This window comes from Cynocephalus volans, chromosome 2 (genome assembly GCF_027409185.1).
Source record: "Cynocephalus volans isolate mCynVol1 chromosome 2, mCynVol1.pri, whole genome shotgun sequence".
Taxonomy (NCBI): domain Eukaryota; kingdom Metazoa; phylum Chordata; class Mammalia; order Dermoptera; family Cynocephalidae; genus Cynocephalus; species Cynocephalus volans.
The window spans coordinates 57,288,384-57,300,904 of NC_084461.1; the positions used below are offsets into that span (position 1 = coordinate 57,288,384).

The window sequence follows — 12,521 nt, forward strand, 5'->3', positions numbered from 1 at the left end:
GGGGCCTACTCTTAATTCTTGGATACCCTCAGTTCTGATAGAAAATCACAGCACCAGCCCCTACCACTTTGTGAACAGACAGCTATTAAAGGCACGTTAATAATCTATAGTGGGTATAACATATGCCTTTTAAAAAGATTTGCACCTTCTCTGTGGTAAAGACACAGGACTTCTCCAACCTAATTACAAAGCAATCAAACAATTTAATTAATCTGGAAATCACTTTCTTAACAATAACTGCTTCTAAAATGAGGCACCCTGGGTAGCGCTGTTAGGTAAAGTATGGTTTTGATACACTGCTTGTGTATTAGCCATGCTAGTGCCCCGTGAGAATCACGGAGTTAATTACCTACCTGATTCCTGACCACTCCTAAGGCTTACATTACCAGGTCAGAAAGAGCAGCAGCGATACCAGCAGTCGGTAAAGTGTCCTAGCACTCAAACATATAAGAGCCAGCAAATCCCTGGGAGCAGCAGGATTTCATTTATAAGCAAGTGCTGCACATATGGGCAGAGAATTAACTGGCACCAGTTTTCATGTGAGAGTCTCTCAGGTATTGCTTTGCAGATGGGTGGATGAATTCGGAGAGCAGTGCTGTGAGGAGTGAAGGTCATGTATAGGACTCTGGTTTCAATCCATTTTGCTCTCATCCTGGAGAAGCTCTGGGCATGTGCGTAGCAGTCAAGTCCTCATCTCTGAGTTAAGAATATATGAGATGTGCTTTATGATTTGGTCTGTTCTAAATTAGCAGTATTTTGATCATGGTGTAACAAAATAGTGTTGCCAAGTCTTCAGAGACTGAGTAGAAATCAATTTTTATTTCAAATAAGAACAAAGACTTCAAAGATTGACTCCTACCTATCTAATCTACTAATCTTAAAATTCTTCCCTAAGGAAAATTGAGGAATTTTCTGTGATACATGACACAGAAGTCTACAGAATGCTCATTTGCCCTTTTCCTCTATTACCACCTGTATTAGTCCGTTTTATGTTGCTGTAACAGAAATACCTGAGACTGGGTAATTTATAAGGAAAAGAGGTTTATTTGGCTTAGGATTCTGGGACAGCTGCATCTGGCATGGGCCTCAGGCTGCTTCTACTCATAGCAGAAAGTGGCAGGCAGCTGGAGGGTACAAGCAGATCACATGGTGAGAGGAAGCAAGAGAGAGAGAGAGGGCAGGTGCCAGGGTCTTTTTAAACAACCGGCTCTCGCAGGAACGAATAGAAGGAGACCTCACTCATTAATCCCCCCTGCCCCAGAGAGAACATTAATCTATTCATGAGGGATTGGCCCCCATGACTCAATCAGTTTCTAACACTGCCACATTGGAGATTGAATTTCTACATGAGTTTTGGAGGGGACAACACATCCAAACTCCATCACCACCTCTACTCCACTTCTTTCTCAAAATTCTCTATCAGTGAGTTAGTCATTCTCCCAATCCACCCACATTGGAAATGTTGGCCACTTTTAGGCTGTACTCTTGTTTATCACTTATTTCTCATTCATGACCAATTACCTGATCTAGCTTCTCCTCCTCCTCTGTCCACCCAGACCAGGTACACTCATACCAGGGTGAAACCTCTGACGTGTCTCTCTTGCCTCCAGACACCTTTCAAGATATCCCACTAATCAGTACCAAAAAACATAGTGCACAGCTCATTGGCCTTACCAGTCTGAATTCCCTTCAGCCAGAGAGCCTGTTTCTATTGCAGTGACCTATTGTGTTTGGGTTGTTTCTGACCCCTTCCTGAAGCCCCATTCTATTTCTCTTTTTATCTAAAGCTTGCTGAACTTCCCTCAAGTTGAGCTGTGGTCTTTTGTCCTTAAGGAATTATCAGGTATTCTAGCCCACTTCACTCTCACTCATTTCTCTAATATCCCACCACACTTAGGATCCTTAATGATAATTCATATTTATATATATGTGTGTGTGTGTATGTGTGTGTGTATAATCAACTTAGCTTTTCAGTATGACATGAAACAGAAAGATCTGCAGTTGGTAAGATAATACAGATGGATCTCTAGTCTTGAATATGTGGGAATTTGTGTTTGATTTTATAATGGCGTAGTAGAGGAGAAAATGCAAAAATTTTCAACTGAGGGATCTGGAAAAGGGAGCCCAAGATGGGAAAGCAAATTTGAAAATGAGAAACGGTTAATGACAGCCTTTATGTTATTTTATTTTTTCTTTTTAAGAGCAGAGTTAAGTTAACCTCCCTCTGTATCTCTGTACATTCATCCTCAAAGTAGTGGGTCACCATCTATTATAAAATGTTATTGGCTTCCAGGAGACCACTCATTAAAATCTCTAAAAGTATAAAAAGTTTTAAGTTAATTCTTTGTTTCTCCTTTCTTCAGATTTTAAAAAATATTTAGTAAGCTCTATCTAATTCCTCTGGTTGATCACATTATAATCTCCAGATATAGTGTTTTCTTTACAAAGAACAAAGAATGAAGAATTTGGTGCCAGGTTTCATTGGTCTTATTATTTCATCCTGAGTGAATAGGATAGCATGGATTTTTCTCAAAATGTCTTGGCTCCAAATAATCAGTTGTTTTGTTACTTCTAATTATTTACTGGTAGTTTGCTGTATATGCTGTGCGAACAAAGTGAGAAAACATTTTTTCCAAATAAAAACCAAAACGTATGTGAAGATTTGTGGCATTAGATTACTTCCTTACGAAATTTTTTAGCCATCTTGAAGTTACCAAGATCTTTTAAGGAATATGAAGAGTAATATATAAGCTAAGTTAGGAGTATGGGGGGATTGCAAGCTCTTGAGAAAAGTTGAAAGAGCTTAATTTAGCTATGTAGATAAACGGACAAAACAAACCCTGGATTACTGGATGGCAAAAGCAGAATCCATTTCTCCAGGGCCCAAGGAACAACAGATGCAAAAGCATGATAAATTTCATTGCAGCAGGGGGAAAAATGCATCTTGATTCTCTATCCATAAAGAAATGGGCTTCTCAGCTCTTCCCAGTTAAATGGCTTTGATTGTGCTGTCTGTCATAAAGTTAATGGCATCCACTGAAGACATTACTATAAAATTTGCCACCGTAAGTTAATTGAAAAATTTCAGTAGAGATGTAGCCAGTCAGAAGTCCTCAAGGTAACACTAAACTTATCCTCCTTAATGTGCTATTCTATTCTTTTTGCACACTGGTAATAAATTGTTTACCTTTACAGCTAGCTTCTGACTTTAATGTGAAATCTTATGTTCCTCACACCTAACTACAATTGTCGCTTTCATTAAGAAACCAGTAAATGTGGCAACTGGCCTGCTGTTAGGGATTAAATTTATCTTCCTGATTTATTTTCCAGTTTTCAAGAATGTACAGGATTACTTTGCAGCCTTTTCTCCTCTCCTTATTTATTACAGTCCCATGCAGTTCTCAGACAATTCTGCCAATCTAATTAAACATGCAGGGAAGCAGGGTGGTCTGGAGTGTCCTGCACTTGCCCTCACCAGCTGCCTGCCAAGCTTTCTCAATGATCAGTAGCAGGTTGCGTGGTCTAATGGAAAAAGTAAACAAGCCCCAGAGGAGCTGCCCTCCTTCCGGTGAGCAATCACTGCTCCATGCCGCCTCTGAAGGACTTGGGGAGACGTGCTCTGCCAGCCTTTGTGTGTCGGTGGCTTTTAGAGGCTGTTTGGCTAGTTACAGTCCAGCTGCTTAGGAGCACAGGGATTGCTCCTAAGAAAATATGAAGAAAATATTGACAAGGGGTAATCCTGCTGGACCACTTGGCGATGCTGAGCTAGATCTAGGTCACTTTAGAAATAGGTCTGAAATGCTGGGTTCTTCCAGGTATTTTACAACATGTTCTGACACATCTACCTTTAAAGTATGTACTTTGGGATATGAGGATTTATTTTTTAAGAACTCAGACTTTTATTTAGTCTACCATAAATAAAAAAAATACTAAGACTGACTTTCTAAAATAGAAAGCACCCCCCAATTGAAGCATATGTTTACCCATCCATGCTGCTCTTTGAAATGTTAACATCTGGAGGGTCACAACCAAGACATTTATATATTCATTATTCTAAAGGACTGAAATATTTATTTTATTAAATCTATTGAGGACTGCTGGTTGGTGATATATATTTAATTCATATATCTTGCACAGTTGGAAATCTGTGTTGGAACTCAGGCTTTCCCCTCCCCCAAAGTCCTTGTTCCAGGTAAAACTAAAACACTATTGGGGGAAAGGACATTTCACAGAAATATAAAGAAACTTATTACTAAGGAGAAGATGATTCTGGACACAGGTAATGATTCAAAAACAAAATTATGTTGTAAATTTTTTTCCTCTTTCTCTCTACAGGAAATAGCCCTCAAGATAGTCCAAGAAATTTCTCCCCCAGTGCCTCAGCCCATTTTTCATTTGCACGGAGGTAAGGACTTTTGAGTGGAGTAATGAAAAGTTATGCAGAGAATCCCATCCCCCTGCCCCCTCCCTATGCCCCTGCCTTCTGCCTTGTGAGGTCCTGTTCATTATCATATGAGGGGGCCGGCTGGAGAGCTCAGTTGGTTAGAGCATGGTATTATAATACTAGCATCAAAGGTTCAGATCCTCATACCAACCAATCACCAAAAAACAAAAAACAAACAAACAAACAAACAAAACTCCCTTGGCTATAAGAGCCTTAGGCTACTGCAGAGCTTTGTTATAACACACCTGCTTTAACAGTTTTAATAATGATTTCTGCCTTATGTTAGGGTTATATGCCCCTTTCTCGGTCCTTCACTATATGGTGAGCTCCCAGTGAGAGCAAGAAATTACCCTTCCCATCTTTTCTTTCATCCCTAGTGCAGTGCCTTGACATGGTTTGTGCTCAACAGATTTTTTCTGAAGTATCTGAACTTATAGTATAGAGACTCAATTCATCTGTGTCCTATGCAATTTTTTTGTTGTTATTGAAACCTTTTTGTAAAAATGACTTTCTTGGGCTCACAAGGTATAAATGCTGAGATGCCCGTCTATTTGAGAGCATCAAGCCAGAAATTTAGTGATCCCCATGAGAAAAAGCCTGAACTATATGCGTGAACTATAGGGTATTTCATGTTACCATGCTTAGAATTGGGCATCAAATAGCAAAGATAAATATCTCATATTTGGGCCACTGAGTGTGAGCCAAGAGAAAGCATTGCTGTTGCCCAGAGGATGATTGGCATGTGATCTAATAGCAAACCTTTTCAGTTATGGATCTGCTACTGTGGTTTAGCCAAATCAGAGGAGTGTAAACAGTCATCTCTTCCATGTTCTGCATGTGGAATTAGTGTACTTCATCCTGTCATTTAAACCTTCACCTTTCTGGGCTCCTTTGCCTCTCTCACATAAATACTTTGTCTTCTTCTGCCCAAGAAAAATACAGAGAAAACAAAATGCCCCTTCAGCCAGGTCTCTGAATATTTGTGATAAATTTGGTTTATGGTCTGAATGCCCTAGATATTTGCTAAGTTTTCCTCAGAGAGCTAACCATACCCTAAAGTGGATTAAAGTAGCACTTAATAAAGACACATAGGTAGGTTAAAATATATATTTGTTCTTACACATGTTACTAACCAGCAAGACTCTGTGTCCCCACTACCATTTGTCTGCATGTCTTGCATTTTATATTACGAGATTCAGAAAAAAGGATATGTTTTCAGCATTTTCAGAATTCTGTATAATGAAGATTCCATTATAAACCTTGCACACACATGAAAATGTTTGTTCTTTCATTAGTTTTGTCATTTCCCATCATATGTTAAATGCCTATATGTATCCCACCATGGGGAGGATAGGATTGATGAAGACATCATTTCCAAGGAACCTGTTGAGACCCACATACTGTTTCCCTCCAATTCCAACTTTTTTTTTCTTTTAGTTTCTCATTTTAAGTACTGTAAAAAAAAATGTGAAAAATAACTGGTCCTAGAAAGCCTGTGTTTGCCCAGTTAATTCATGTTGGTGCTACTATTCCAAGTGGGAGAAAAAACCCTATAAAAATTGATAAACAAGTGCCCATGATAGTCTTTAAAACACATCTCTGAGAAAAAGGGAATGCATTTAATTACTTTAAGTAATAAGAAAAATGCAAATCTCATTACAGTGTGCATTTAAACATGACAGAAATCATAGTCTCTTAATCCTGCCAGATTTATGAAAATGAAGAGAATTCAATAATTAAGTAGGTGACTGGAGGACAGATGAATCTGGTTTCTGTGCTGTAAAAAAAGTATGCAAACCCCCAGGCATGTTAATTTTTGACAAATAAACCCTAAACCGTGACAGGAGATCATCACAGGAGACCTCTAGTTCATTTTGCATGAATTTCCAGATGGAACTCCCTCCACACTCTTCAAAAAGTATTAATTTAGATTAGGACATGAGTGATCATCTTTTTAAAGTTTTATTCAAGTAAATAGATCCCTGTGTTAGTTACAAAAACTCAAATTGGTATATTTTTATTTAACACTGGGAGTCTTTCTCTTCCATTTTCAAGTTGACTTTGATACAGGAAACGTGTTGATTCCAATCATGGCTCTCCGTTCCCTTCCATTTGGTGTGTATTTCTGTGCCTTTAAGAAATAGTGTCATTTTGAGACTCCCACATTTTATTGTTTTTTAAATTTAGTCCAATAGAGAAAATATTGCTCTGTTTTTGAAATTAGTCTTGGGTGATAGTATTACTACTAATAATAATCAGGCCTATTAATCCTTTCTCATCTTTGCTTTAGCATGTGATAATACTCCCCCAGTAACTATCCCTGTAACATAATAGTCTGTAAACTGGAAGATATGATGACACATACTTGCTTTCCATATTTTCTAATATGGATTGGAGAGTAAAATTGTCAAGTTAATCTTTTAATGTTAGGTTAGAATAAAGGATCAAAATGAGCATCATAGAATAGTAGATTTTGCCTGGAGCAAGGAAACATATTTTCACAATGCTCATTGTAATACTGATTTACATTGTGGAGTTGCTTAATACCGTATTTTTTCCTCGGTGGTAAGATGGAAGTAATAATATCATCCTGCCTTTGCCAGAAGTTGCAGAGGTTAACATATTGTAAATTCCTTTCACTTTCATTGGAAATATGAGCCCTTGAATAAATGCCTTGAGTGTCTCCTAGTTGCCTAGTTATTAGTTACCAGGTTAAATCTCAGAATATGTTTCCACAAGCAAATTGCTAAAACAGACTTGCCTCTGAGTTCAGGTCATCAGACACTTGGTAGAGCATTGGTGAGTAGAGCAACCTCCTAGTTACCCTTTGAGAATTCCTTCAGGAGTGGATTTTAGTTGGTTAAATTACATTGTCATAGTTCAACCTGTTCCAACATCAACTTGTTCCAATATACAATATATCACTCCAGGTGACTATAATAATTAAATAAATCTGCTTCCTCTTCATACAGTTATAATAGCCGGGTTGATATCAGAACGTTTCATTCTTTCTTTGTTTTACAAAAAATTTAATCTGAATTTTTGTGAGTAGTGTTGAAATGATGTTTTTTGTCAATCTCTTTGTGTCTTGTGTTCCCATCAGACATTTTTCCTTTCTTACTTTTTCATTTAATGTAACACAGAGATTTCCACCCACAGGGAAGACTCTTCAAAAAAGCCTTGTTGCTTTGGCAAGAATGTAGTCTTGTCTTCAGATAACATTTTATTGGTCCCTACTGCAAAGGAAAGACAACATTGTTAGTAGGATGCAAATTGCACTTGTGTGATGGCCTTCTTGAAAAAACAGGGCATGCTCTCTCAAGTTCTTTATATAGCATATGTAGTAACTTCCCATGTGTGGTTGTCATGGTAATGAAAATGCAGTGGTCCTTTGTGCTCCATTTGAGTAAACAGACACAGACAACTTAGGGAACTTTATGAAACATAAATTATTTCTGGTCCTTGGCTGTACAGAGTACTGAGCACATTCTTGTTTAAATATCTTTCTCGTTGTCTGTTTTCCAGAATAAGCAAATGTAATTTATGCTTCAGAACTAATAAGAACATGTCTCCTCTTGGAATTGTTCATTCATCTGAAATACGTTCATTGATACCTGAGGGAAAGGAGAGTTAATGAATCACAAAACAAAATCATAGTGGGGGAAATTGTATCCTTCACTCTTTCCAGAGTCTAGTTTCTGATAATTGCTACTAAATGGACTGAATAATTCTTTTAAAATCATATCCTTTTCTTACTTTTTCAAATTTAAGGTGTTTAAAATATAAAGTTACAGGCATGGATTTTTGACTCTTTAATAAGTAACCAAATAAAATAGGATCAACCTGTGTCCATTTAATAGTCAGATATCTTTATAAGCATGTTATTATAATTATTTTCTTCTTTAAATCTTTCACATTTTCAATTGTTTAAAAATATTTTTAAAGAACATATAACTCAGTTCTCCCAATTCCTTTTATCTGATATATTTACATACATCTTATTTTGCTTCTTCTTCTTTTTTTTTTAACTTATTTGATTCAATTGTACTCCAATCATGGTACAGAAATGACAGGTAAATTTTACTAAAATCTTAACATTGTAGTACTGTGATTTGTCCACTTGAATTTCTCCATTTTGTCTTTGTTGACCATTTGTATTTATTGGAGTTAACATCCATGGTAGCCTATGATTGTATTTTCTCTTGAAAGTAAATTAGGCTAAAATGTCGGTTTTTTACATAAATGTCTAACTGTGACATATCTGAAATTCAAGTCTAATGCTGTTGAACTCTTTGACTTCAACTTATTGTGAATGTGTCTCTGTTAAATTTTGTCCACTTTTGTCTCTCACTTGGTAAATTAATATAATCATGAATTACAAAAAGTCTACATATGATACTACATCTGAGAATGCAATACTGCTTTTTATAAAGTGTGTTTTCCCATTTTGCTCCTTGGCAAATTTGCATGTATTTGTTTTCACAATGCAATAATTTTTAAAGCATGGTCTTACTCAAAACTGCTAATAAAGCAATAGCTCTGGAATGCCAGAGATTTCAGAAAATTTGCTTTCTGGTATCCCATTGCCTCGGCAGTGGTATTGTCAACTACTACTCCTGCATTAACTCATCTGAGATCCTTGTAATGACCCTTGTCCATCACCAGAGTCCAACTGAGAAGCTCCCCACCCTATCATCATTTGAAGATAAAAACTGCTCTCTTTGGCTGGCAGCTTTGCCTCTAAGACTGGGCAGAGAACTTTACTCTTTGCATTGGTCCCATTACTAGTGGAGAAGTTTTTATTCTGCCCTAACTATCACTGGCCAGAGCTGGACTACATGCTCAAAACCTCTTCAAGAGGCTTTTACTATAACACTTTATGAAGCCAGGTCATGTCAGAGGCAATAACTCTTGAAAGATTCTGAGCATAAGGTCAGTCACTTTCTTAATGCTAACGTTATTTGCCACTTAAGGCTTGAGCCAGCCATGTGCCCACTGATCCCGTCTTCCCCAGGTGTGATGAGTAGAACCGTTCCCTTGGAAATGGTCAGCAGAAAGTGTTTAAGATGCAGTAAAAATCCCCCAGACTCTTGTACCATGCTCGAATCAGGTTCTTCTAAAGATCATTGGCCCTGGTTATCAGTTTCCAGATGAGAGTGTTTATCCTCCTCCCTTTCTGTTTTTATTCATTTGAATCTGCTGAGTCTGACCGCTGTAATTATCCCTGGTATTCATTTTGTCAAAGTGTATTAGTGAGAGATCAATAATATGGATCAACCCATTCACTTTCTACTTGTTTGGGTGTATTGATTCAGTTTAACTAAAAATCAACCTTCTGTATAATGTTTGTTTACCCTGACCCTTGCCGAACATTTCCACATCCTCACAGACTATGTTTGTGTCATTTGTTTGACTAAAAATACTCGGTTTCCCTGGGGGTTCCCATGTAATAGAACTCCAGGGTTGACCTAAGCTAAACTCACTTTCTCAATAGGACTGATGGACGCCGCTGGTCGCTGGCTTCTCTCCCCTCTTCTGGCTATGGAACAAACACACCCAGCTCTACAGTCTCTGTAAGTGCCTGACTCTTTTTTCTCTCCCTCACAACCACAGAGTGATTATGCAGACAGTGTTTTTTCTGGGTGTTTCCTGTTAGGAAAGAGAAGATAAATTCTGCATGTCTGCCACTCTGAGTAGATTACACATCAAGTGATGGCTTGACAAACATAAAACAGACACACTTCTGCTGCAAGTTTTTAAACTGTATTGGGTAAGTTAAGCCCCAGGATTGCAAGTTTGGAGAAGATTGGGAGCTTTCATTCTAATACTATTTGCTGAAGTTTGGGGGGAAAAAACACAATCTGGTGTTACTACTTTGGTCCCCATGCTGGTGATATTAGTGCTGAAAATGCAATTAATTTATTTTTTCTAGTACCCCCTCCCCACCTCCGCCCTCCTTCAAGGAAAAAAATGGAAGGTCTTAAAATTGTCTGTGCCTTCTAGGTAAGAATTTTCTTTTAAGGAGAGATTAAAATAGCTTAGAAGAAGGTTATGATAAATACAGAGGACAAGATGGTACTATGAAAATAGGAGAGAGGAAAACGGATACTCTTGCCCCAAACTGTAACATTTCAACAGGGTGCCTAGAAATTACTGGGAATAATTCAGTAGGTTAGATAGATGCTTTCTTAGTTTAAATTATTGATGTTGTGGGATATCTGTATCTGCAGGGCTTTGGAAACCAGGTGGTCATTTAGAAGGGCCTTGTATGGTGTAGGTGTTCAATAAATAGCCAATGAGGTAGTCTGGACGCTCTTTTACCAGCCAGGAATGTGGACCTGTGACTCATTTCCTTTCTTATTTTGTCACAATTTCTGGTTCATTTTTCAGGGATATTCATCTATTGTATTTTTCCCAGCCCCTAGCACTGGGTTAGGCACATAGATTTGGTCACTTAATAATGTTCAAATTGACAAGAAACTGCAATTAAATAGATGAACTCTACCTGGTATCACCACTGCTTTATATTATGTGTTTCCAGAATTCCAAGTGTAATGTACTATGGGTTTTTTGGAGCACATTTAAGACCTAATTGTTAAAATCTGTTGGATTACTTTTACCATTTCCTTACAATATTTTATTGAGAGGCGATGTATTTTCCTATTATTCCGTTTTGTTGTGGTGCGTGAATTTATTGTCTATTTAGATCATTTTGGGAAACATGCTAACAACCTTGAGTAGTTTCAGTGGCACTTAAATCAGTGCGGATGCTTCAAAATCCTGAATGGTGTCAGTGGATACAATTGTCACTAAATAATAGTGAAGTCACCCTTGGTTATTGTGGCAGTAACCATCATTATTATTGACCCATATTTTAGATGCTGAAAATATGGAAAACCATGGTGTGAAAATGAATGCTGAAACTGATTAACCAAAAAGAAGAAAAAAAAACCCCAGTAATTTTTAAAGTTTTAAATGTTGTTCTTCCCCCAGACCCCTGTGCGTCTCTAATTAAAGCCAAGCCACAAATATACAGAGTATTTGGCCCTTTATTCTGTGCCTTTCCCCTATATGTTCTCACTTAATCCTCCCCATCCCCATTTAAATTCACATATTCTGACTCCAGATTCTTTTTTTATCTCAACTGTATCACCCTGTATTGCCTTCAGTCAAGTTTTGTTACAGTTTGGATACAGAAATCTCTCTCTTTTGCAAGAAAAATAGGGGAGAGGACAGAATCTCTCTTCTTTCCATCTCTAACTAGTAAATCAGACACCATTTTAAAAAGTGAATTTATAAAGAAATGGAGAGCTGTGTAGAATCAGACCCCATTTTGTACAAATAATTTTAAAATGATTTTTTTACAAGTACTTATTACATGCTAGGCACTGGTCTAACTACTTAAAATGCGTTAGCTCTTTAGTATTAGCAACATACCCTATGATGTAATTGCTGTTGTGTTCCTCATTTTATGCATCAGAAATCTGAGCCCCAGATAATCAACTAGAGGCTATTTACCAATCCCCTTGTTTCATCAATAAGAATACAGTAAGTGGTCTAGTCCCCAGGCTCTTAACTCTTTTTAAGGAATTTACGTGGCATTTCTTAAAACACATCTTGCAATTAATAGGCCTGACCTGGTCGTCAATCATAGTGGAATCATTGCTGTCTGATTTTCATATGTGTCTGAAGAAGAAGCCCCGTGGGATAATTTTTATTCATACACACATATTCTGTGTTTCTAACAGCTTTTCCCTCAAGTATTTATTTTATTGAAGAAGGTGGTATCATCTAATTGTTGATCTCGGTGTTCCTATTTTTTTCTTCAAACTGAAACCTTAGCTCGCTGAGTTACTTTTTGCCAGAAGACATAAGGAACTGTTTACTTTGTGGACTGTAGGTGCTGTAGCACCAGCGTTCAGCTGTCTTCTCTCCTTAATGGTTGTTGATGAAAGTGATGAGCGACACCTAGAGAAGATACTTCTCATTTCCCTCAGTTTCATCGTGTTCTTGTCTTTTAAATATTACGACAGAAATGGTGCAAAACTGCTTAGAAGTTGCAGTTTCTTCTTTCCTA

The 12,521-nt window shown here is 37.5% G+C and overlaps 1 protein-coding gene across 4 annotated transcripts in view; it reads left to right on the top strand.

The window, feature by feature from the left end:
* The window catches only part of LOC134369410 (microtubule-associated serine/threonine-protein kinase 4-like), a 198,916-nt gene that overhangs the window by 120,398 nt on the left and 65,997 nt on the right, over nt 1-12,521 (top strand). For all 4 annotated transcript variants that reach the window (XM_063085876.1, XM_063085877.1, XM_063085878.1 and 1 more), the window contains 2 exons: nt 4,336-4,405; nt 9,939-10,017. In XM_063085876.1, coding sequence (XP_062941946.1) covers nt 4,336-4,405; nt 9,939-10,017 — 149 coding nt within the window. The remainder of the gene's footprint in view (nt 1-4,335; nt 4,406-9,938; nt 10,018-12,521) is intronic.